The sequence below is a fragment of the Pezoporus flaviventris genome, unplaced genomic scaffold (genome assembly GCF_033815535.1).
Source record: "Pezoporus flaviventris isolate CSIRO_AGI_PZ_B2104156 unplaced genomic scaffold, CSIRO_AGI_Pfla_v1 ptg000035l, whole genome shotgun sequence".
In the NCBI taxonomy this organism is placed as follows: domain Eukaryota; kingdom Metazoa; phylum Chordata; class Aves; order Psittaciformes; family Psittacidae; genus Pezoporus; species Pezoporus flaviventris.
In genome coordinates this window covers 6246974-6272485 of record NW_026892583.1, presented here as the reverse complement: position 1 = coordinate 6272485, position 25512 = coordinate 6246974, and the positions used below count along the sequence as shown (strand labels likewise).

Below are 25512 nucleotides of genomic sequence, written 5' to 3'. Positions count from 1 at the left end.
TTTAGCTTAAGTTTGCCTCTGTCTTTTTAATGACATTAATGGAAAGCATGTATTTGTACTTCCTGTACATGTGTGCCTCAAGAAAAGATCCTTGTGGAAGAGAATGACTTTGTTCAACTAAACTAAATCAGTGCTGGCAAAACTATAATGGAAATAGTTATTAGAGTCAAGGTTGAGAATCTGTAGAGAGGAATACTGGACTTTGCTCTTCTTTCATGTATATGTGGCTATTCCTGTGCAGTTTTTCCTTTTCAGTCTCTTGTGTGACTAGTGATACTTAACCTAATATATGTGATTTCTACAGTAGAGGTGATAGTATTTATTGAAAAACCATAGGTAATGTATTTTAATGTATTGTCAAATACAGTTATGCACTGCATTTTGTTTCTTTTTCAGAACGTTCTCAGGTAGACCAGTTGTTGGCTATTTCGTTGAGGGAAGAAGAGTTAAGCAAGTCCTTGCATAGTGTGGACAGCAGTCTCTTGCAGGCCAGGGCTGCCCTGCAGGCTGCGTATGTTGAAGTTCAACGGCTCCTTGTGTTAAAGCAACAGGTAACAGTGGGCTTTTGAGACCATCTGAACTTTTGAGTTAGCAGCCTGAAAAACTGCCTTTAAACCAAAATTGTTTTGCAGATAACCATGGAAATGAGTACACTGAGAAGCCAGCGAATCCAGGTCTTGCAGGGGCTACAAGGTATGAGATACCACAAAACTATACCAGTGGAATTCTAACTTGTGCATTCCTTAAAGTCACAATCTTGTAAAAATTCTATTTAACTTCAGTTCACTTATTTAAAATATGTGACAAAATCTAAGGCTTTCCACTAAAGTCTTTGTGTGATCTGTCATTTTTGGTAGTGCCATCTAGTGGTCTTCACAAATTTTTCTCTTCCTTGGTGGTGTGTTCACAAGAAATGAGCTTCTGGCACCACTAAATTTTATTGTAAAATACGAACACTTTTGGTTTATATTTTTTTCCCCTCTCTCCTTTTGCTATTAGAAACATATGAACCTTCTGAGCTGTCAGAGCAACTTCCCTGCAGTGTCTCAAGTGAAAGAAGAAATAGCAAATCTCATGTGGCAGCTGACTTAGTTCCTGCAGGCGCCTTCCTGCCCCTGTTGGACACTTTGTCGTCTTCTGTAGCTCCATTTGGAGCTTCTGTTCATGTTCCCGTACCATCACCATTCCAGTCTTCTGGCATTGCACCCGCTGCTCCTGCTGACTCCTCAGTACAAGTTAAACGAGAACCTGTGTCTCCAAAAGGCTCAGAAGAAAATGTGAATTCTGTACTCCAGAGCTCTCCATATGCTTCACGAGCAGAAGAGGGGGAGCAAAAGGATGGTATGTTTGGCTTGCCTTTGTTTTAGGAGAGTTAGTTTTAAGGAAATAAAAAAACGTTACTTCCCCAGAAGAATGTAAGATGGTTCTCAAACCTGCAGCCTTTTGTGCAGGGGTGAATCCCATTAATTTGTTGTAGGACCTCTATGTATAATGTACATATAATCCTCTATATAAAGGATTTTCTAACAGGTTGCAGCTGTGTGTGACAGTTACAGAATGGGTGAGACAGCTTTCCATTGATTTATTTTAAATATACGTTACACCTTCAGCAAGTTCTCGTTTTATCTTGGAACTTTCCATCTGAGGAGGGTGTGGGGGGAGATGTTCACATTTAAGCTGTCTCTAGTTGGATGCATAATTCCAGAGCATCCAGTCTGTACTGTGATGTCTGTAACGGTCGAACAGCTTTGCCTAAGCATTGCTGTAGGTTTGATTTTCTGGTTTCTAAGAGACAGAAGCAGCGAAGTATTTCAAAGGCTGGAAGCTTCCTGTTCACGTTGAGGGGTTCCACCTGCTAAATGCAGTGAACTTGAAACATCCTGTTCTGGACTGTAGTTATTGCAAATGCAACTGGGAAATTTTAGGGTGGGAAACACAGCTGTGAGATGCTGCCTGTGCTCTTAGTCTGTCTCAGTTGAGAGGTTGGATTGGTTTGTTCGTATTGGCTTCAAATTAGAATGACAAGGAGAGCATGTTTGCTCTGTCATTTAGTGCACCATAGATAAACAGGCAAAGCTTACTCTGTCCTACAGTGCTGCCATTCCCTGGATAGAAAGTATGATACTGCAGAGTGGGTAGTGCATGACTCATCTACCTTGAGTTAGGTTCAAGTAAATTGGTAGAAATAACTAATGCAATGAGTTAAGTAGAAGTGTCATGGAGCAGCTGAGGCGTATTAAGCATGCACTGGTTAATATCGGACCTACAGCAGTGGCGAACAGCTGGTAAGGGAGCACACAGTGCCGGGTGGTAGCATCTTAAGCTGACTGCGTAGGATTCACTAAAGGTTGTTTGTCAGAAGTCCTATAGTTAGCCAGCAACTTGAATGATGTGCCCTGTTCCTCTGCTTCTGGATACACAGTTTTATTCCCCAGGTATGTTTTTTTAAAAGCCTGGATAGCTGCCTGAAATAGCAGATCTGCATGTGCATGTGTAGCTTTCAACATCTAGAAATACATACTTAACATGCACAATTAAGAATAAACAGAAAAATCGGGGAAAACAATTTTGCATAAATATTTATTGCTGTACAGATTGACTATAACACTTTTCTGTTGTCTTCAGAAGAGACCAACCAGAAAACTTCAGTGTATCCAGTTATCTCTGCAACCATATCCCTATCAGAGCTGGCAGCTTGTTTCCAACAATCTAATCAAGATGTACACAAGCCTACTGTGGACAGTGGAGAAGCTGGACTTCCTGAAAACCCTTCTTATTCACTGTCTGATTTCAGCAAGAGAGAAGCAAATGATACAGTGACTGAAAGCTTTTTACTGGCTCAGTGTAGCACTTCTCTTCCAAAGCATTCGGCCCTTCTAGAAATGCCAGTGGATAAACCCCCCAAATTGTCAGCAGAACCATCCGAACAACAGATGGCAACTGGTGTAGTCTCAGCAGAAAAAGGGAGCAGGAGGCGGAGAAAGTTAAGGAAGAAGAAAACTCTGAGGGCAGCCCATGTGCCAGAGAACAGTGATACAGAGCAGGATATCATTGACTCTAAGCCTGTCCGGAAAGTCAAGGGTGGAAAGGTTCCTAAAGGAGATAAAGTTACTACATCCACTCCTCCAAGACAGGAGGATGGAGTTACTGCTCACACGGCAAGAAACAAAGATGAGAATGACAGTGATGCTTCTTTGGAACTAGTGGAATTTCCAACACCCCAATATGAGGTGGTTGATGTTGGTTCATCAGAGTCTGGAGATGAGAAACCAGACAGTCCCTCAAAGATGCAGTCACGTGGCTCTGTGGATCAAACAGTCCTACATGTGTCTTGCTCGGGTTATGATGAAGTGACCTCTACCAGTGAGATTGGCACAAATTATAGGGATGATGGGAAAAGGTGAGATTACCGCAGGTCTTTCAAAAGTAAAAGCATTATACAATAGTCACAAGAGGCCCATCTTCTTTTCTTTAGTTTGTTTTTTTTAAACTTTCTATTCAGAAACTCTGACAACATCAGTAACTTAATTTGGTAGTGAAATAAGGGAAAATGGAAAATGAGTCTGCTTTTTTGGTCCGACAAATAAATATGTCTTGTTACCTACTAATTAATATAAGAACAAGGCTGCCCTCCCTGGAAAGTTTGGTTTTGAGCTTATCTGTTAAAGCCTGTTTCCTACTAAGTGCAGAGTCTTGTATTCTGGGGTGTCATTTGCACCAAAATTTTGTCTGCAAATGAACTTGCAAAGTCTGATCTCGCTGCTCTTTATTTCTGTGTTGCAGTATGTCTGAGATGCAGACTTCCGTAGGATCGCTAAGAGGATCAAAGAACTCATCAGGTATATCTTTTAACCTTTTCTTGTGATACTTTGTGTATAGTATCTTGCAAGACTTTGAGTTAAGTCTTGGTGAAACTGCTTCCAGTGGGAAATTTTGTCCTGAAGATAAAAAACAGTGCTAAAAACTGAAGTGGGAAGTGATGCATACTCACTAGGTCTTATTGAATTGCTGTGTGCCTTGACTCCTCTGCATTGCCCTGTGTCCTCCCACACAAACACTTCTATTCCACAATCTCTGTAGAGCTGTAGGACAAATAATAATATAATCCTTTTGCTATTTTTAAAGAGCTTTCTGCATTTAACATCATGTAAATGGTCCTTCTGGCATTTTATATTGCCTTTTGCCACTTACAGGCTCCACCAGAAACCCACAGGTGCTAAGCCCATGCAATAGTTCTACTGTTTGTTAATACAAACAGCAGCAGTGTGTTTGCATGTGTTCCCATAATCAGAGTACATGTGTGTCTGCCCTACAGAAGTGTCTTCAGAGCCAGGTGAAGATGAAGAGCCCACAGAGGGAAGCTTTGAGGGACACCTGGCTGCAGTGAATGCTATTCAGATTTTTGGGAATTTGTTGTATACTTGCTCAGCAGACAAAACTGTTTGTGCCTACAATCTGGTTGTAAGTAAGGTGGTGGGAATGTTTTGGTGTGGTGAATGTTTTGAATGGTGGATGCTATGTTGATTGCAGTCACAAGGTTGCAGTTCTGTTTTTGTAAAGCCTTACTATGTAGTTAAGGAAGCAGCTGCTTTTTCACGTACCTAATTTTGTTATGCTATTCTTCAAACTTCTCCCCCTCCCCAACCCCTTCTCCCTGTGAGAGGACTAAGGGGAGATAGATTGCTGCACGTGTCCTGCTTTTGTTAGCTGTCCTACCCCACTCAGTCAGGCGCAGATCCTGAGAGGTATAATGGGCTTTTATGTTGATAGACCCTCTGCTTGCCTTTTCAGAGCAGGAAGTGTGTGGCCATCTTTGAAGGACATACTTCAAAAGTGAACTGCCTCCTAGTCACTCAGACAAATGGGAAGAATGCTGCACTCTACACTGGCTCAAGCGACCACACTATCAACTGTTACAATATCAAGGTAGTCAAACTCTGTGTTGGTTAACATGCAGTGTAATGTGCATTTTTATTTAAGTGTTTCTCTGCAAATATAAATGAAAAAAACCTTTGAAACCCGTATGAGCTGTAGGTGAAAATTATCATTCACTTCAGGCTTTTTTCCCCGAATTGTTTTCAGTTAATAGCTACTTCTTTTTATTGTCAGACCAAGAAGTGCATGGAACAGTTTAAGTTGGAAGATCGAGTGCTCTGTTTACACAGTAGATGGCGGATCCTTTTTGCAGGCCTTGCAAATGGCAATGTGGTTACTTTCAGCATAAAGGTTAGTATCTTTAAATATTGGCAGTTAAAAGCCTCTTGCAGTGCTGTTTCTCTTCACTCTGTGTTTCTTTCTGTTCTTTTTCTTGAGTAGAAAATATATTTGTGATTAAACTATTTTGGTATAAATGGTCACTGTTGACCCCTTTTGGTCCTTTATTTTGTCAGTGCACAAAGCTGTCCCGTCTCACCTTCAGGTACCTTTCTCTTAAGTGCTGTATTGTTGTCATGTTATCCCTTAAGGTGCCACCTGGCCTACCAGTCATGTATCATGACAGTTTTCTGACACAGATTATTTGTGAATCCTCCTTTCTTGACCATCAAAGTTATTTCCTTGATTTGGAAAGTTAGTTGTTCAGTTGCAACTCTTCTGCTGCTGAAATGGTGTGTTACTAAACTGAAGTCAGATGCTATAACAAGTACAGCACAGAAAGAACTCGGTGGTCTAGTCAATGCCATAGAAAAGTTTTAATTCTTAAATAACAATTTTTTCCTCACCCAACAGAACAACAAGCAGGTTGATACCTTTGAATGCCATGGCCCTAGAGCAGTGAGCTGTCTAGCCACAGCTCAGGAAGGAGCACGGAAGTTGTTGGTGGTGGGCTCCTATGACTGCACCATCAGTGTGCGAGATGCGCGGAATGGGCTGCTTCTCAGAACCCTGGAAGGTCACAGCAAGACTATCCTCTGTATGAAGGTAAGTGTCTCTGAAAATACATTTTTGATAATGACAGCTTAAAATGTTATGTTTGGGGTTTTTTTAGTTCCTCATCTAATAGTGAGCAGATTGTGGTAAGAAATAAAGGATTTTAATGGTAAAAGCTAAGTAAATTGGAAGAGAAATTGTCTCTGGCTCCCTGCCATATCTCACGTGTCTGTAGGAAGCATGTTTATTTCAAGTTGTTAAAAGATTCAGGGAATCCTGAATGTGAATTTGGCAGTAGAAGGAAAGTTGTGGAAAAGGTGAAGCTAGTTTTCAGGTACCCTAAGGCAAACATCAGAGGAAGCTGGAAAAAATGTAACTCTAGAGAAGTATTCTCTTTTAATAGAAGAAGCACTAGCAGTTGTATACAGGTTTCTGGCTCCTGAGATTATAAGCTGGAACTGAAATGCTTTCCTGACTGCTTTGCTGTGACTGCTATCATGTCACAGATAGGGGATGACTTCCATAAATTGTAGAGATATTACAGTGCAGTGGCACAACCTTTTTACCCTGTGAATTATCCTAGTCCTGCTCACATGGCAGCAGACTGTGGTCCCTTTTTGATCCATGATGGGTCTATTAAACTTCTTTTCTGGATTAGTACTTTTCAGGAGCACTTTCTTATGTGACCAGTGTATAAGCACACAGCACATCCAAAATTACTAGGAAACAATGGGCTTTACTGCGCATGCGCAAAGCAGCATTCTGCATTCAGTTTATTTGGTCGCTGATCTGCTGTTGTGCTGGCACTAAGACTAGCCTATAAGAAGGATGAGTTAGCCTGGTAGGCTGCAAATTTAACAACTTCTGGTGTCAATTGTGAAATGCCACAAATCATCATTAGGATACTACAGTACATTTTCTAGCTCTTATATAAGGAACTCAGTGTGTGCTTTGTTCTGTTTCCATATTCGCCACTGATTTTAAGTTTGTCAAATTTAGGAAATACTGCAGTGCAACTTTAAACTGAACAGCATCTTAATGCTTTACTTGCCCATTTCTGTGTCTGTTACAGAAATAATACTTAATATTTTTTTTGTAAGGTTGTGAATGATCTGGTATTCAGTGGTTCCAGTGATCAGTCTGTACATGCCCACAATATTCATGTAAGTATCACCTATAAAGCTGGAATGACTTTCTGTTAAGGCAGTGAATTCATGTGCTATGCAGTCAATGTTTCCAGAATTTTTGACTGACTGGTGGAGCTTCCAGAAAAGTAAAGACATAAGATTTTGTTAATGTGACTGCATTATAGCTAACTAAAGAGGCATGAAAAGGATACATAAACATGCTGAGTCTTACAGTACGATATGCAGTGCTTTTTTATCTGGGGATATTTGTCTTGCAAATATCACGACATACAGACATGCTGATAACGTAGGAAGGTTTCAGAGCAAAGACATGTGAGATATCCTGGTGGGGGAAGAGTTTTGTTATTACAGGAAAAACTTGAACACAGTGTTCCAAACTAGTTGTTTCAAAAGCTGTTATACTATCCTGAATGCTTTGTAGCTCACCTGCTCTCTCTTCCTCAATTGCACTATCTTTCCCCTGTGCTAGCAGAAGCATTCATGTAGCTATACAATAAGTTAGATTAAGAAACTTATCAGAGGTAAATTTTAATTGAAAAATAATAATAAAAAAGTGTATTTCTATGTATTTAGCTAAATTTGCTCACTGATCCTTGTGGCTAAATACTGTTAGTATCACCGCTAGAACAGTACTAGTTGCAGGGTAGGTGGGAACATGTGGCTAATGATGGAAAGAAAAGTAGATAGTTTTCATTGTGGCATGCATTTCTATGGTACTGGAATGGCTCTGAGTTAACATGGGCAAAGAAAAGGTTAAGTCATATTTGATCATAATCCGAAAGTACTGTCACAGCAAATGAAAGTCTAATAGTGTTTCCATTTTTTGAGTAGTGAACACTGAAGCCAGCTACTCTATGTAGGCTAGGTTAAAATGTTTTTAATTGTTAAAAAATCCAACAACAAACCACAAACCAACCCAAACAAAAACCCTCAAAGCAATAAATACCTATTTGCTTTTTGCTTTTCCTTGATGCAGACTGGAGAGCTAGTACGGATCTATAAAGGCCATAACCATGCAGTAACGGTTGTCAACATTCTTGGGAAAGTGATGGTGACAGCATGTCTGGATAAATTCGTTCGTGTTTATGAACTGCAGGTAAGAAAATAGATGCTTAAGATGACATATACCTAATATGCATTAATTATTTTGAAGTCACATAGGTTTAATCTTTATGCTTGCTGATCTCGGGCCCATCCCTCTCTTTCCTGTTACTAAGAGTATATAATTGTCTCACCAGCCAAAATATATAGATTTTAAAGATTATAACCTAAACCATTATTTTTGGAACCTGGGTTATCTTCAGACAATGACAAATCAGAACAGTGGGGAAATGTTAGTTTTGTCTGCTGGAAAATCAAGTGCTTAGTTGGACAAAAAGAGTTGAAGCAATGTAAGCAAAAGCGAGCTTTCGTGGTGGCTGGAAACTTTGGAATCCACCAGAGGAGTTTACTTGCTACCCAGAAAACTGCTCTCAGAAGCACTGTCATTTTCATGTCTCTGAAAATGCTTAACTGTCAAGTGATTAAAGTCTGTTTCTGTTTTTTTTTTTTTCCAAGTCACACGACCGCTTGCAAGTCTATGGAGGCCACACAGATATGATTATGTGTATGACCATCCATAAGAGCATGGTAACTTCCTTCTTTTCACTGGTCTCAAATAGGAGGTTGTAATTTTCACATGCATATACAGGACAGTATAATTTTTTCAGATAATGAAATCAATCTGCTGTCTCACTAAGAAGAACTTAAAAATGTCAGGCAAAAATCAGTTTGCTGTCACAGCTCTGTAACTGTAATATAATTGTCTTGGGGAAAAATTACTTCTAGCTTGATGTAGTCTTAAAACAATAATTCTGTTTATAGTGATGATTGCAGTGAAGAGTTCAGAAACAGTAAAATATTCCCCCTTCTCAAGCATCAGTCCTGTTTGACTTTTGCTCAAGAGAGTCACATACATGTTAGAGAAGAACTTCCCCCACAGTCAAACCTCTAGTAACCTTTGGTAGAACCTAAACAAAGGTATGAGACTGGTTTGGGTGCACAGGTTTCTTCATGCATCTGCCCTGCAAGATAGGTTTCAGAAGCACTTCTGGATAAATAACTTGCTTAAAATAGTCATTAAATACATTTATTAGTAACATTGTATTTTGAAGTTTTTCTGAACTGTTATGACACTATAAACAACAGAAGTTATGGAAACATTTCTTATTCATTAGTAAGTTTTTGTAAACAATGACTGCAAATCTCCGTTAGATTAATCCATTTTTAAATTTAGAAGCCTTGCATGTTGAGATTTTATTGTTGTTTACCTCATGTACTCTGCACTGAAGCCTCCTTCCAAATTTGACTTTTTTCCCTATTATTCCCAGCTTCCTTATCCATAGATGTTTCTTTTACAGATCTACACTGGATGCTATGATGGCAGTGTCAGAGCTGTGAGGCTTAATCTGATGCAGAATTATCGTTGTTGGGTAATAAGCGATATGTTTTTAGCCTTCTTTTGTTACAGTTTTTAGACTAATTTTCTGGGGAAGGTCACTACTGGGTCCTGCAAAGATTGACCTTTATTATAGTTCAGTAATATTTTTAAATGCATATATACTTTTAAAATATAAGTATGTATCTCTAGTTCCAGTTTTCATGATCTTTAGTATAGGTTTGTGCTTTGGGGCAGACTGATAGTAGCATCTTAAATAATTTTTCTTTCTGGAAACTTTAAAGATGGTGACCTGTAACTGTTTAAAACCAAAAACTTCAGCTGAATGACATAGAAAAGCTGATTTACTCTGTTAAATAAGTTTAATTAAATTCCCAATGTCTCTGTCTCAGGTAAGCTTAAATCTTGTAAAAGTTTAGTTCCTGTGTTCCTCCTGCCGTTCTTGCTGATCTGGGCTTGGCTAGAGGCAGGAAGAATCTCTGTAAAGGTGCAGTTAAAGCAATAGAGACTATTCATGTAAGTAGAGAATGGAAATGACATAAGAAGACTAAAAAAGAGGTGGCATGTGTGTGAACAGTTTTGGTAGAATATTGCGAGGCAGCAAGAAGAAAATAATTAGCTAAAATTTTTTTTTCCTGGCTTATTCTGTTGTTTTTTTTTTCTACCAGTGGCATGGATGCTCACTGATCTTTGGAGTTGTGGACCATCTGAAACAACACTTGCTAACTGACCACACCAACCCAAATTTTCAGACCCTAAAATGTCGTTGGAAGAACTGTGATGCTTTCTTTACTTCCAAGAAAAGTTCCAAGCAGGTATGTGGTTGAATTAACGTGGTTGTATTTGGCAGCAGAAAGTACTTTACATCACCACAGCTGTGGGACTTGATCCTATTTCTCTTAAAAAGAGTTAAGTTTTTCTAATCTTGATAGGCTTAACTACATATAGCTAGAGTCACACAGATGAATAGGGTTCAATTCAACCTGTGACAGATACGTGCAACTAAGTATAGTAACTTGAAGTATGGTTAATATAAAACAGCTTGATCATAAAATAGTATATGGAAGGGCTAAAATTCTGAAATATTAAAAGAAATTCTGATAAATATAAGTTTAAATTAAGTTCTTGCAGGAAGATTTTAAGTTGAATAAGCATTAGTCTTGAAACAGGTTTTTTATTCTCTTAGTTTTTATCCATCACTACCCCCTTTCATTGTTGTGGATACTGATGCTGTTTGTTTATTGGCATGGGATTGGTTTTGCTACCGATCTTTAAGTAGTGCCTAAATTTCTGAGTAAATGCTGGCACAGATGGGAGAAAAATGAAGAAGACTTAAGAGCTGGATGAAGTGATGTGGAAGGATTGGGTGGAAGAAAGGTTGTTACCTATAGTCTGATAGGCAAAATCCCCATTTTAGTCCTTGGCAATATAAACTACCTTCCTCTTAATGTGTTTCAGTACATGCAGTGGAAGGAGGGTTTGGAGAACTCAGAAACAGAGTGGAGTCCTTAATTTCTCTTTAAGCACTGGCTTTGGATATGATGTGTTTATTTGATATGCTTTTATAGTCAGAAAAGAAGATGGTTTTTATTTGCCTAAAATCATGTGGTATGTGAGATACTTTATAGATGTAATTTATTAGCTTGGCACTGATATTTATTTTTTTTTTTCAGACAAAAGAATTTTTTAGAAGCTTTAAGCCAAAAAATGTATCATCCAGCATGTAACTTTCCCTGACACTTCAAGAATCTTTTGCAAAGCTTTTTTTGATGGTTACTACTTTTAACTGACTTCTGGTTCTTTCCTAGGATGCTGTAGGACACATTGAAAGACATGCTGAGGATGACAGCCGGGTTGACTCGTGAAGTTGTTCACCTCCCACATTGGGAAGTAATTTTATATGTCAGAATTATTCCAGAAAACATCCATTTCTTACTCCAGTCTTTCCTCTTTCTTTTCCCGTTTGGAATGCAAAAATGGAGTGGGGCTGAAATGCCTTGTTATGGAGGCTGCAGGTCATATTGCACTCTGTAGAAATAAGGCTGGTCGATTAAGACTTGGCCCAAATGGAAGATTCTTGCAAGTTTTTAATTCACTGACAGATAAGAATATTCCCTCCTCTTGTCTGCTTTGGGTTTCTGTTGTTTGTTTTTCCTTTTTGTTTTTGTGTTTGCTTTTGTGTTTGGTTTTTTTTAAGCAGCATAGTCTGAGTGTCCTTGGGAAGACCAGAGGGGTGTTGAGAACTTAGATTACAATAGGTTCTCATGTTTGCAAAATCAGCTTGAAGCCTCTTATGTGTCTCAAACATGTCTGGTTTTATGTTGTATCCAATTTTTTTAGGTTATTTTAACAAAAACTCTGCAAACCAGAGTATGACAGATTGTAACAGTGTAACTTGAATACCCAGTGTACATTTTTACTTCATAAAAAAGGTATTTTATGGAGAACTGGAATAAGTATTTTTTTTAATGTTAATTGTAACTTATTTTTTATTCCTTGTGTAAAAATTGCTATAACTGGCATAATATATACAGTGACAAACTGCCCAAAATACTGTACCTCCTTTTGTTTATTTGGAGGAAAACACTTTATTTCTGGAGAGGTATGCCAGTAGCAGGAAAACAGCCAGAACGGTGGCTCTGCTCATGTGGTTTGCAGTTTTAGTCTTTTTAAATATAGGTCCTTATGTACAGGAAAGAAGTAAGCGATGTCAGCTTTTGTTTTAGTTAAATACCAGAATAACCACTGCTACCTTGATACAACACCATAATTAGATTCCTGATTTTATTTGATATCTTAGTGACTGAACTTTGCAGTTCCATTTCTTCATGGCATAGCAAACTTCAGAGAAATGCAAAGGCACTGCCTGTCTAAATGCATCCACTTAGGTTGTGTTTTGTTTCTGTTGTGAACTGGCTTAATTGGCTTGGGCCATATCAAGTTCACAAAACCTCAACTGGAAAGAGTGGAACAGGATTTTAAAGGATTTAAAAGTACAGTTCTCAAGCAGAAGCTGAGGATAACAAATGCATACCACATGGTAAAGTCTTGCTTCTACTAATACGGAGAAGCCAGTGCAGAGGTGAAGACTTTCTACTTGTTAGGATTCCTCTGCAGGCATCCCTTGGGATGGAAAACTTTACCCAGTTAGTTCAGTGAAATGTACTTCTTGCATTTGCAACCCTCTCTCCCCTAACGACACTAATTTAGCAGAGGGCTCTTTTAAACAATGAGGCTAAATGTAGCAATGATCTTTGTCTCTGCTTTTGCCTAACTTGCTGCTCAGGATAAAAAAGAAGCAAGGTTGCATTAAACTGTAACAGAAGGTAAAAACATCCCAGTGTCAAAACTGAGCTGCTCACAAATGATGCGTTTCAAACAAATTAAACTTACTATTTTTACTAGGCAACTTTTTGACCACTACTTTGATGCTTGGTATGCTAAAACAGACCATGTAAGTTTTATAGCCTCATTCTTTGCCTATGAAGAAGCCTTTTTAGGCCAAGAAACTGATTGAGGAAAGCCCATGCACGTTCCACTGGAACTTCAGGGCCTTCTCTGAAGCACACTATTTTTTTCTTTGTAGTGGGTAGTGGAGTATCATTTCTCTTTAATTGCTTGACATTGATGATTTTTTTTTTTCTGAGACAAGAATTAGATAGGAATGAGGTGCAGGAGCATCCTACTTCAAAGACAAAGGAGTCTCTGAGGTCCCAATGCTTTTGTGGTGATATGTTTGGGGTTTTTATTAGCTGTTTGTGGCCAGGCAAAATCCCAGATAATGTGGGTCAGACCCCAGGCTGTTTCGAGGGTGGTTTGGTTTTGGGTTTTGGGGTGTGTTTTGTTTGTGCTTTGGGTTTATTTTTATTATTTTTCTTTCTGTGGTGTGTGGATGAAGCAGTTCAAGGGAGAATCAGGTTCGGGGAAATCTGAACAGTGTCAGTGTTTTCTGATGCAGGCTGCATTGCTCTAAAGTCTTGAGAGTATTTGGGTTTTTTTCCATGACCTAAGAGCAGAAGACTGCATAAGACTTAAACCATTTCCAAAATTACTGATACTCAAGAGTAGTTTGGGGAGTTTTTTTGAACCTCACTTAAAGGAGCATGTAAAAGAGTGGCATAAATCAATGTGAACGTCTGAAGCTGTCCTTCATGGACCGTGCTTGAAGTGAAGGTGTGGAGGTGTGTGTCCTGAGGACAAGCATTCTGAAAACTAGTATGTGAGAGTAGGTTTTGTTACTTCTTCCTTGTGATTCTTCACGTTCTTTCATCTGTTTTGAGGAACATGTGAAGATCTTTCTCACTAGGTGTTGCAGTGAACAGTTACTACACTGTATTTGCATTCCTGATTGCTTGTTTGGTTTCTCTTTTCTAATTGGTAGAAGCAGACTTCCTTTTCATGTAGTTTATGATACTTCTTTATCTGCCTTGAAAACAGTCCTTCTGAAAAGTCTGGACTTACGAAATCCAGCTTTAGCAGTGATACCTTTTGCTGCTTTGTAGGTCATTTCAGATGTATGGTAAGAATCTTAAAGTGGGTAAGAGGCAGGAAAATAGCAGAGCTGCATGAGTGTTTATAGAATTTTGTTTCCTGAATTAAGAACAATTTTTAAAATGGCCCAGGGGGCCAGAGGAAAATGCTGTGCTGCTTTCTCCTGAGGATATCATTTGCAGTGAAGTTGTACAGCTGTGGAAATCCACAGGCTTCTCTGGAGTTCTGTGGGGAGGTTTCCTATTTGTTCAGCTGGAATTCAGTGCAGCTTTTTTTATTGGCCGTTCACTTCTTCTGGAGGCAGTTGCAGAAGAGAGATGCCAAACTAATATACTGGCTTGGTAGCCATTAGTGGCATCCTCTCCAGTCTTGGAACTTAGGTTTTTGACTGCTGATACACCTCTGGTTGAAGAGTTCTGTGTGAAAAGCAGTGCTGCACCTCTGAAGCCTGTTTCAGGACTATTTTTGTTTTCAGTTTGTTTTTTATGCAAGTAAAAAGTTGTGAGTGGAAGAGTGAGTAGAGTGAAGGTTTATTTTGTGGTTAGCTGTGTTTATCTTATTAGTCAAATGTTAAATAAGGAGCTCTGGACTTGCTATATGGCTGACTCCATAAGGCAGACCCTTCTTGGGGGGAAGGCACCATTTTTCTCTTAGCAGGATTGACATTGTGTCTGTTAAGCTGTGAGCCTCCCCAGCAGACAGAAAATGCTCAGAGCCATTGCATGATTTTATGATACAAAGAATGGGCCAGGCACTACTGAAACCAGTTACATCATTCTCTTCAAAAGCTTGAGAACTTTTGTCATAGCATACCAAGCCTTGCCTGAGCTCCAAAAGGAGGGTGTGAGTAGCATAAAATGATCATTTGGAAGTTCACATGTTCTGCAAAGCTTAACCTTCCCCAGCCCAACAGACTCATGTATTGAATAAGACAATGGTAGGATTGGTCAATAGTTGTTTCTCCTTTATCCTTCAAATGATAGGGGAAAATTTACAGCTAATTGGCAGTGCAAAACACTCTGTGGCCTATTGCTGCTGTTTCTGTATGTGGAAGGGGACAAAAGGAAAACTGCTGCATCCGTTGGTATGAAGATGCATTAAATATCCCAGCTTCTGCTTGCCTTGTGTCACTTACATGTGGATTACAGACTTTAACATACTGGCACATGAGCTGCCTTCTGCAAAATAGCAGGAGTTTGGCTGTGCAGTATGTTTGAAGTAGTGCAGTTCTTAGTGCGCATTTCAAACTGTACAACATGGGTAAATGATAACTGAAAACTCACAATAAACTGGAGGTTCCCAGAAACAAAATGTGTTGTTGAGAAAATGTTTTCCCCTTCTTTTGAATTAAAACACGGGTACAGATGAATCTTGGTTTTCAGGCTTGTAGGATACTATCATGCAAGCAGTCTGAGTTGTCCAGAGTTGCAGAGTATGTGAGGGAGGATAAGGAAAAGGTTTCAGCTGCTGTTTGTAGTAGTTGTGAAAGAGCGAACTGTGTAGGTATATATTCTGTTATCAACACCTGGCACCTTCTCAAATTTCATTTTGCTGTAATAGTTGAACAGTCTTCTTGGAGAATGGAAGTGGAATAAAGCCACATGATTGTGTATGTAATAGTTTAAGCTGTGTAGAACACGTGCACAGATTGACCATGGGTTTCTTTTCTCACTTTGGTACAGAGCTGTGAGCATAATGATGATATTTTACACAGCAAAAGAAGAAAAAAAGAAGATAAAAAATAAAAAAAATAAAAGTTCTCTATATTGTTACAGTTTGTCAGTCTGACTCTTCTTTGTTTTGAATAGGATGATTCACAGCATTCAGTAGAGATTTACTTTGTTCTGGGCTTTTTTCCTTTTTTAAGAGGGCTGGATGAAATCGGACAGGCCACTTGGAAGCTCCAGCACTAGCAGGAGTGTTGCAAGTTTTTGCTCTCAGCGTGCCAGAACCTCACACCTTGTTGTTTGGCAGGTAAATTAGAGGCACCAATGGGTGCCTCGAAGATGATGTACTCACTCTTGCTTCATGGCCCTTACGAAGAGAAGTTCTCTAGAGCTGCTGGTAGTTCACTCACCACAACTTTAAGGACCAGTTTTGAGTTGCCAGTAAAAAATACCAATTTTGATCTTTTGACTGGTAGATTTTGTTTTTTCTCTGAACATCCCAAATAAGCACATCTCTGCCATTTTCTTTTTTGTATGGAAAATAATAGCTTAGTGGAGATAACGCATGGCTTGAAGCCAGGGCTCCCAGAGTTCCAGTCATCTTAGAAATGTGATTTGGGTTAATACAAAACTTAAAGGAGAAGAACTCTTCTTTAGATAACCTATAGGATTTTCTTACTCTTTTAGAGTAAGTTACAGTGCAGGACTTTTTAGTCAAAACGTTTTCTTTTTCTTAGTGACCTTTCAGTTAAATGTACTACTTATCAGAACAACTTCAAATGGATGCTACAATCTGTTTTTACGATTTTGCTTTACAATAGTGGATTGCACTGTTCCTTTTCCCTACTAGTGAACCAAGTCAAAGGTTCTTTTGACAAAGTCTTGGTCTCTTCACACCTTTTCTTGCCCATTTCATTTTTCCTTCCATTTTCACATTCATCAATGATTGGCCAGTTCTGAAGGCCTGTCTTCCTTAAAGCTGATACCTATGGAGCCTTTCAACTGTTAAATGATTTCCAGTGGTTGAGATATTAAGCAGATTTCACGCTGGACATAAAACTCCAAAAGCTGCTATGTATTCAGGAGAATAATGGAAGAGTGTTCAGTGTTTTGTCCTCTTGTCTTCTTTCAAACCAAAACAACCACCCTGAAAATTAGGCCAAAATCCGGCTGATTTTATTTTGGGGTCAATTAAACTGACTGTACTTACAGATTCTAATACTCTTCCCAAAGTGGTCATGCTTACATAGTATCTGATTCCTCTTACCATAAAGAAATACATAATGCTGTTGGGAAATAGGATTTTGAGGGGATACAGAGGATGTGTGTCTGTATAGATGCATAAATTCATATCTATAAGAGTTTGTCTTGGATGTGTATCAGCTTCCATAATGTTACAGAGACTGCAGTTACAATAAAAAACGTTTAAGATCTCTACTATGAGGTACTAAAAATGAGAGTAAAATGCTCAGTCCTCAGTACTTTCACAAAGGCAATAGACCAAGCTGTACCTGGATAGTGCAGTCCCACGTTTCTGGCACGGCAGAGAACCAACCTGTGCAGCCGCATCTGTAACAACCAACATCAGTGCTTGGGATTCATAATATTAATAACGTAATCTTGCGTAATCACATGTGAATTGTTCAGTTACCATTATGAAGATGCTGACATGGTAGTATCAAAAGCAGGACCAAGAGTTAATGACTAATTACAAGGTGGCAGTAAACACTTCTGACTTCCACAATTCATCTACAGTCCCAGTTTTGCCTGATTTGAGGGAAGACTTCCAGTTGTCAGCATAAGCAGAGTAAGGATGCACGCTCCATGACTTTACCATGCACCAAAAGCTTGATTGTCATCAATCAGTCAAAAGTCATCAGTTAAACTAATCCTCATTGCCCAAAGGAAAATATCGGGAAGTTCTCAAAGTAGTTACAGAATATGGGCACTGGTAAGCCTACTGGAGTGTGGTTGTCCCTTTTTCCAGGCCTTCTTTCCATACACTGTTTATGTCAATGAGTGAAGCACATGCTGTAGGAAATGCTGTTGTTCGTACTTGGGGATGAATGGAGCAAGTTACTCAAAATAGAAGTCTTGAGTGTGATCTTGAAGATGGCCTCTGGCTCCAGTGTTACGCGTACATCGTGAGCTGCAGCCACTGAAAAGGAGAATTGGAATTAAAGATAGAAGACGTGCTGGCATCCTCCAGGAGATTCTGGAAGGCAGCTGCTTGCTGAAAGTCTGGAGCACAGTAGCAGTGGGGAAGTTTCTCTTAAGCTTCTTTCTCCTATTTCCCTTGGAAAACTGGAAGGGTTTATGATCTCCCTAGCAGAAGATGTCCTTTTAAGCTTAAACTTCTTAAGTCTTCTTAATTAGGTTTTAGAAGTAAAGAACTACTTTAAACCCCATTATCAGTTAGTGCCATATCAGTATGTTTGATTTAAATTGCCTCATAAAATAAAAAGATCTGAGAAATTTCTTGAAGCCCTTTAAAGGTGGTATGAAGAGCCATGCCCTTCAGCACCAACTGGAGTCCTACAGAGCGGCCATTGCTGGCGCATCATGGATGTTTTCCATGTAAAATCGGTAGTAAAATTTTGGAGAGGTTTTATAACCTCTTACCAATTGGATGGCAATTTCAGACCAACTCTCGTAGGCTGTCTTGAGAACACATGCAATGAATAATAACATTAGAATTCAGTATTGTGACATTGTGTTAGAAATACTGGTGTAAAGTAGTTTACCTCCAGGACATTGAGCTTAATGATGCCATCTCCATCTTTATCAAAGGCGTGGAATGCTCCTAAAGCAAGGAAGCAAAAATATATGGAGTAGATTAAATAACTGTGTGCATAAAGATGATCCCAGATAGCAAATCAAAGAGCTTGTGTTGTGCAAGCCTGTGCAGGGATTTACTTAGCTAACACAAGGAGAGACACAGTGGTTTCTTTTGTGTGTGAATGAGATGGGTGTCCTATTTAGATTCCCTAAGCACATATCTTTAACTATTAATTCTATATCCTGGCCGCAGTGCTCTGAACAAGCTTTGCCTTGAGTGTGACTGCGTTCTGGGGGTGAGGAGGGGAGGCAGCCACTCACTGAACATGGCGTCCAGGCGCACGAAGCAGCAGATGAAGCTGTCAAAGTCGATGTTCATGTTCTTGTCAGCATAGCGCATGGTGATGATGTCGTAGAGCTGGTTGTTCAGCCGAAACCCTGCAGAGGAACAGGGACGGGGTGCAGCTGGGACAGGGGAAGCACTGGTGCCTGTCAGGCCTCCACAGTGGTTTGGCCATAGGCAGGTCCCAGGCTCAGATGAGGCTTAGGCTGTATCCACTCCATAAAATGAAGTACAGTTATAAGGAGCTTACTTGGAAACAACAATCTGGGAGGGCTGATAGGGCAGGAGTTATGCTGTGAATATGAAGAGGAGAGACCTACACCAAAGAGCTTGCAGCTTAGCTGGGCCTGGTAAAAGCAAAGCTACAAAAACTGGTGACAGAAATATAGGAGGAAGTTGCTATGAAAACATAATTACACAATAGTCAAAAAATAGATGAGGAGGTAGCTCTTGTAACTGAGCCATGGCACTGCTGCAGCTTCATAAGGGGCTGTCACGATTTGGGTACTGCTGGTTGTTGGCTATATGCAAGGTCATGCATACCCTACAGGCTGTAAGACTGAGATATTGCTGTTGTAAAATGTGTTTTAAATCCAGGGCAGGAGGCATTTAAATTTCTTTTTTTTGACATTGGTAACTTTCCTGGAGAGAATGGAAACCTGGAAAATGAAAATGCCCTGAATTTCTACTGTGGCAAGAAGTCAAATCCGTGTGTAGTTCTGTCCTTAGCAGAGGGTCAAATCACTCATGTTTTGTAAAGTACAAGATGGCTGTTTGTTTCTGTGCCTTGATGAACTGTAACTGGTGTGCCAGAATAGTACTGAAGATGAAATGTCACTGAATCATTACATCTAGGTTTATAGTGATACTACAGATTTTACAAACAAAACAAAATACGGTTTCTTCAGCTGTTGGGCACTGGGGGAAGTACCTGCATCATTCACTGCATTGCGCATCTCGTAGCTGTTAATGGTGCCTGAGTGATCCGTGTCGTAACGCTTGAAGATTTTCTGGAAGAAGGAAAAGCAATAAATACACAACAGAAAAAAGCTTGTATTTGAAGTACAACAGGAAAACTTCAACATCCTGTTGAGTGTATCCACTGGCTGGATATGGGATGTGTGCCTTGGGCACTTGCAGCTTTGCCATTTGCCTTACACTGCTGCAGCTGGGCAGCCTCAGTTTATAGCTCAGAGCTCCTCAGTCAGAAAGCAAAATAACTTAGATCCTTTCTGTGGGAAGCAGAAAGCTCTCCCTTAGAGATTCTCCTTGTTTGACTTGAGTTTAGTCTGTTAATACTCTCTCTTGATTGTCCTAATTAAGCTATCTGTGAGGCCTGATTCTAGTTCCCATCATCCTCTTTCTCCAATTTGTATGCCTCCAAGCTAGTCTCATGAGGGTACTTCTTAAATAAGTACTGGAGCTTCAAGCTACTTGCTTAGGTTGTGAGTAGCACGAGAAGTGACTTTTCTTTTTATAAGCAATTTTTTCTTTTTATTGCAGCTTTTTAAGCTTTTCTTTTTGCTGTAATAAACATAGGGAGTTCTGTTTTTCCTACACAACTTTTTACGCTGTAGAAGCTGTGAAGAACAGCACTGAGGATCCCAACAATACCTGCCAGCTTTTAATCTTGTCCCAGAGATGTCGAAACTCATCGAAGTTTATCCTCCCTGAGCCGTCTGTCTGCGATGCAAACATTCAGGTAAAAAACCCTCACAATATTTTAAAGAGAAAATTACTTAAGTCTGTAACTGCTGGTGAAGGGAAGGGATGGATGTGAAATTGAGTTCAAGATCTCCTTAGCACTCACAGCTGGCTGAGCTAATATTTGCCTTGGTTATTGTGTGTATTATTTGTTTCAGGGGTGTGAAGTGCTGTTTGAGTAGCAGCAAACATCTGGTACAGGAGCGAGGCTTTCTCCTGGTGCCCTTACGAAGCACATGAGCAGGATGTTCTAGTGGGAGCTTTCCAAATACCTCCAAATCTGAAGCTTACCTGATGTTTTTTGAGACAACTGAGGTTTATCCTAGAGTGAAGCTCTTTCTGCCTTGCTTAAAATGAATTGGGAACTAAGCAAAATGTTGACTAAAGCCACTCACAAAAATGTGTTTAGGCTCCAACCATTATGGCTCTGGATTGTAGTTACAATTTTGCTCTGGTTATGTTTGAATGCACTTTTGTTCTTTCAAAATTATGCATTATGTCAAATAGGAAAACTGAGTGATGCTGTAGTAGAGGTAACCCCATGTGGCATTTTGTTGTGTGTTTTATTATACTTGCTTTCAGACAATTTCTGTATGCCCTGCATGCTAAGCATGCAGTGGAATGTACAATACATTATAAACTTAGATAAGAGAAATGTACTGAGTTTGTTGGCAAGAAATATGTTGATTTAGTTTAAAAAAAAAATCTTTAAAAATCATGCTTGAGTACCTGGGCTGTCAAGTCCCTGATACCCAAGGAAGGGTATCATATAGACTGACTGATTCTGTAGTTTTCTGGTTTGGGATCGTTTCATCTGCCAGCTACACTCATGTTGGGATGACTGGAGTTGAAATGTGTCGAAGAGGAATGCTGTGTGGTCTCACTACAAGCTATAATGTACTGTTCTGCTTCCCTGGTTTAGTAAGTTGTGTGTGTGTGTAGTGGTGGAAAATAGAACCTAACTGGACTAGTGTCGTATCAAGCACTCCTCTTTCACCAGAAAAGGATACATCCATTAAAGCAATCATGCTGCGGCAGGATTCCAGTTCAAATCCTTCTGTCCGTAGGTCCTTATCTGAAATAAATGATCCTAGGTGAAGATCATGCAAGTCATCGAGCGCTTCTTCCTTGTAGGTGTAACTCTACTCAAGGTAGAAGCCAAACTTACTTCCTTTATCCAGTGAGACATGAATGGTAGAGAAATTTGAAAAGACTTCTAATTAACATTATAGATTGTGAATTACAGATTACTTTTTTGACCTCTTATATACAATAAAAATCTCTGTAAAACTCTACTAACCTCCAGCACACTCAGCAAGCACAGAGTGTGTAGGCTGAAGTTTGCTAAACAGAGAGAAAGTCTGACTAGACATTAAATTTGCTAGAAATGCTGCATTATCCTGTGTTGTGCTTCCAATCAACATTTGCTCATTTCTGCATTATCAGTATTGGACCACTCATACAGAGGATCTCTATGAAAAGCTCAGCTTGCTAAAGTCTCACATGCAAAGTCCATGGAAGTCTAACTAGGAAATTTGGGAGTTTGAAATCATGAATAGTTTTTAGAGTGCAGCTGCAGGGTGGAGGGTTCCATTATAGCACAGATTTCTTTGTCCAGGGTTACTGAAAACCAGGCTTAAACTCACGTTTTTTTACAACGTTATTGAGAACATTCCTGAGCTCTTCAGCATTGATCTCCATGTCCTGGTGGGAAGTGAGGTGAGAATATCATTAATTATAACATTCCTTGTTAAGCAAATAGTTTTATGAACAGATATGCTAAAAGGATGAAGTCTTCGGTCACTTTTCAGTATGGCATACACATTCTCTAAACTAGAGAGTATTGTAGTTCATATAAACATTAGTCCAAGTCTTTCTTGAGGCCGCAGTAAAAGGCAGGTCTGAATTTACCATGTAGTGTTTGTTAAACTACAACTAGAAGAATCACCTTTGATTTCAAGCCACTGTATGAGCCCAAAACCAAAATGCAAAAATCTCTGTAACCCATTTGCAGCCTCTTGATTTGTACAGTTCTTTGATGTCTCTTTACTTTTAATTTCCCTTGTGAAGCATATACTGAAGGGCACTGCATTTCTAACTTGTTTATGCATCTTAAAGTATTGATAGAAGTAAAAGCATGAATTTAAATAAGGTTCCCTTGTACACAATGGGAATAGCTTTTATGTACATGTGAGGATAGCTGTATACTTAATTGGATTTGGATTTGATTTTGCTTAGCTCCAGATCTCAAAGGAGATTTGATTTAAGCAGTTGATTTAGGTGCTGTTGTGGCTCAGCTGCCTCGGTGGCAGAGACAAGGATCATTTCCGTACTCACATCCCCTGCAATCTGTCGGAAAATATTCCTGAACTGGTTTTCTTCTTCACTTCCCTCTCGAGTTCTTGTCGAAGGACGCTGAAAAAAGACAAGTGAAGAGAGACATCCTTAGGCCAGCAGGGAACGGAAGGGAAGGGGCCTGTACAGCTCCCTCACCCTCAAGCTATGGAGCCTGTTAGTGAATCTGGAGGCCTTCAGAGGAAAGGGTTGTCCTCATTTTCCTTTCCCTTGTTTTTGGTTTAATGTGTTCTCTGGCAAAACTGCTGAGTATTTAACTTCATCCCATTGCTCTCCTTTCTCTTGAAGGAGCCTAAATAGTTACTTTTACTGACAGATTTTTGTTTCAAAACGTTGTGAAGGAGAAGTTTGGGGCAGAAGCAGCGTATCTGCTCCATAGCTGCTCTGTAGGATATGAATTGACCAGAGGGACTTGGGCTTGAGAGCTCTTTTTAATGGGGGGGGGGGAGGAGGGCAGGGAGTGGTCTAGCTGGAGCCAAGCAGTACATAAAACAGGAAAAAGATGAAAGTGAAGCTTTCTCAGACTCATGCAAAGAGCAAGCCTGAACTCTGAGGCTGGAAAAGGAAACTGTTCTATTCCTTCTTCCCCCAGTATTATATTACAGGAATTCTGTAATGAAGTAGAGTGAATTTGTTGACTCAGTTCTTATTTTTGTTTGCCTAAGTGCAGAACAAAGTTAATACTGGTTTCCATTTTCCCACCTGTATGCTCTGGCAGCCACACAGCAGAACAGCACGCTCCCTGTAAGCAGGCATCCCTCATGCCTCCAGATGCCGCATCTTGCTGTTGCATCTCGCATCCCTCACCTATCTGCAGGCAGAAGCTCTGAATTTGCTATTCTGTGTTCCTCTTTGGTAGTCAGAGAATGGAGGAGATGCAGGAGTTTCTGGGTTTACTCATCCTTTTCACCTCTGGCCAATGGGGACTGGTTTAGGGATGTGTAATTTGTGACGAGGAGAGGCTGTGATAATTTCCAGGTGCTCTCAAAGCCGCTCAGGTGCAGTTCATGGATATACCCCATGTAAAGAGGGTACCAGTTCAGGAGGCTGAGCAAGTGTGGATTGAATTGTGCTGCTTGTGGGGAAGGGATCTCTCACATTTGGGATCCTTGTATGAGAGAGCAACCAGGATATGTTTTCAGCTAAACCTTCCATCACAGCTGGTTAAATAACTGCAGGGATAGTCTCTTGTTTGCTCATGCTTATTAGATCCACATAAGCCAGATGCAAACTATGCTAAGACTTGAAAAGCTGTTAAGTATTTTAGGACACTTCTTTGCCCCGTTCCTGCCCTCTCCCCAGCCATTCTTTTATGCTCCCCAGACCAACCCCTATTTCCCCCTTTGCCAGTTGCTGCAGAAACCTTTTTCTCATCTACGTGGGGTTTTTCACCATCTTTGCCAGCATCTTCATCTGCATTCAGTTCCTTATTGCTGTTGGCTCTGTCAGAAACAAATATGATAGGCTAGAAGAAGAACAAAGAGAGCAAAAGAGAAATGGAAATTACACAAAAAATAGTAGAAGGAAAAATATTTGGCGACAGCCATTTTGTAGTAAAGCACATGCAGCAACAGCTCCTGCCCCTGGCAGTGTGACTGGAGAAGCCAGAGCTGGGAATGAAAGAAAAGAAACCAAAAAAGAAAAAAATATTGAGGAATTTCCAAAGTTACCGCTCTCCTCATGATAAAAAAACCCTGTAAAAGTCTTTGCAAACTAGTGCAGTCTCTGGCTTCTAGCTTTCCTTTTCAGAAAGCCAGTCACCATTTAAATGTGGCTGGGTTTTTGTTTGTTTTAAGCAAAATAAGCTTCTCAAATTGTCAGTTAAATGATGAACTTGCACCTCCATATGAAGGACAGTAGCACTGTATGAAGACAAACTGAATCCTGCACAGAAAAGTAGTATTTGTGTGGGAGCTTGTTAGTTATGTGAAGCAGATGTTCTTTCTTTGCATTAATTCTTGAAGCATTCAGCTGAAAGCAGCTCATGCAATGGTTTTGGTTTAGTGCATTACAATCAAGGAAAGCGGCTACAAGATGCAAATGTGTTACCCTAAAGTATTAATTGCAATCAGCCTGTCTTGAGATTAAAACGTCTGATTGCATTTTCAAGGTCCTAAATGTGTTGTGTAGAATTGAAAGCAGAATCCTGGACTGCAGGAAAGAGAAGTAGCTGCCCTAGGCAACAGAAAGCATGGGTCTGACAAAGGGATGCTTTGCACTAGGAGGGGGTGTCAGGGTGCCTGTGACGAGCAGTTTGAGCAACCCAGAGAATCAAGCTTATAAAACTGAAACGTGTTACCCTTTTGCCACCCCCTTAAGTGATGGGGTAGGGGGTGTATGATGCTAATGCTATTTCATTAGACTTCAGTGTAGGAAGGCAAAATCTTTGCCACCTACAAATGTCCTCTTATCCAGTGTCTTTCATTAACTACATCAGTTTCCAGATGCAGAGAAATCGTGATAGCAAGGGACTCTGCTCCTGCCACATGCATTGCACATGCTCTTTGCCTTGCTGGCACTCAGCACATTGCATAAATACCCACCTTGCCCTTTTTCTTTTTCTGAACAAAAAGAAACGAAATATGAAATAAAGGTGTTTTAAAACAACAGAATTATACATTTTACCCAGATTATGCAGAGCAGATGGTAAAGTTTTTTTCTTCCTCTTTCTTTCCCCTTCCTGCATTTCTTTTTCTTATTTCCTGTATTCATACAGTTTTG

General features: G+C 39.8%; 2 protein-coding genes across 6 annotated transcripts in view; one reads left to right on the top strand and one right to left on the bottom strand.

Annotated features, from left to right (window-relative positions):
* Nucleotides 1-11393, top strand: part of ZNF106 (zinc finger protein 106) — a 35776-nt gene extending 24383 nt beyond the window's left edge. For both annotated transcript variants that reach the window (XM_061462371.1, XM_061462372.1), the window contains 15 exons: nucleotides 397-551; nucleotides 633-693; nucleotides 1000-1341; nucleotides 2626-3401; nucleotides 3782-3839; nucleotides 4316-4461; nucleotides 4792-4926; nucleotides 5110-5226; nucleotides 5728-5919; nucleotides 6969-7031; nucleotides 7993-8112; nucleotides 8574-8645; nucleotides 9416-9487; nucleotides 10122-10268; nucleotides 11262-11393. In XM_061462371.1, coding sequence (XP_061318355.1) covers nucleotides 397-551; nucleotides 633-693; nucleotides 1000-1341; nucleotides 2626-3401; nucleotides 3782-3839; nucleotides 4316-4461; nucleotides 4792-4926; nucleotides 5110-5226; nucleotides 5728-5919; nucleotides 6969-7031; nucleotides 7993-8112; nucleotides 8574-8645; nucleotides 9416-9487; nucleotides 10122-10268; nucleotides 11262-11318 — 2513 coding nt within the window. In that variant the 3' untranslated portion in view covers nucleotides 11319-11393. The remainder of the gene's footprint in view (nucleotides 1-396; nucleotides 552-632; nucleotides 694-999; nucleotides 1342-2625; nucleotides 3402-3781; nucleotides 3840-4315; nucleotides 4462-4791; nucleotides 4927-5109; nucleotides 5227-5727; nucleotides 5920-6968; nucleotides 7032-7992; nucleotides 8113-8573; nucleotides 8646-9415; nucleotides 9488-10121; nucleotides 10269-11261) is intronic.
* Nucleotides 11394-16765: 5372 nt separating this feature from the next.
* Nucleotides 16766-25512, bottom strand: part of CAPN3 (calpain 3) — a 28537-nt gene continuing 19790 nt past the window's right edge. For 2 of the 4 annotated variants that reach the window (XM_061462381.1, XM_061462378.1), the window contains 10 exons: nucleotides 25335-25352; nucleotides 24155-24256; nucleotides 22774-22851; nucleotides 22083-22140; nucleotides 21447-21511; nucleotides 20347-20415; nucleotides 19664-19742; nucleotides 18711-18827; nucleotides 18356-18414; nucleotides 16766-17769 (listed from right to left, as the gene is read on the bottom strand). In XM_061462381.1, coding sequence (XP_061318365.1) covers nucleotides 17743-17769; nucleotides 18356-18414; nucleotides 18711-18827; nucleotides 19664-19742; nucleotides 20347-20415; nucleotides 21447-21511; nucleotides 22083-22140; nucleotides 22774-22851; nucleotides 24155-24256; nucleotides 25335-25352 — 672 coding nt within the window. In that variant the 3' untranslated portion in view covers nucleotides 16766-17742. Of the gene's footprint in view, nucleotides 17770-18355; nucleotides 18415-18710; nucleotides 18828-19663; nucleotides 19743-20346; nucleotides 20416-21446; nucleotides 21512-22082; nucleotides 22141-22773; nucleotides 22852-24120; nucleotides 24257-25334; nucleotides 25353-25512 lie in introns of those variants that run through there. The other 2 variants (XM_061462380.1, XM_061462379.1) reach the window with 2 other exon arrangements.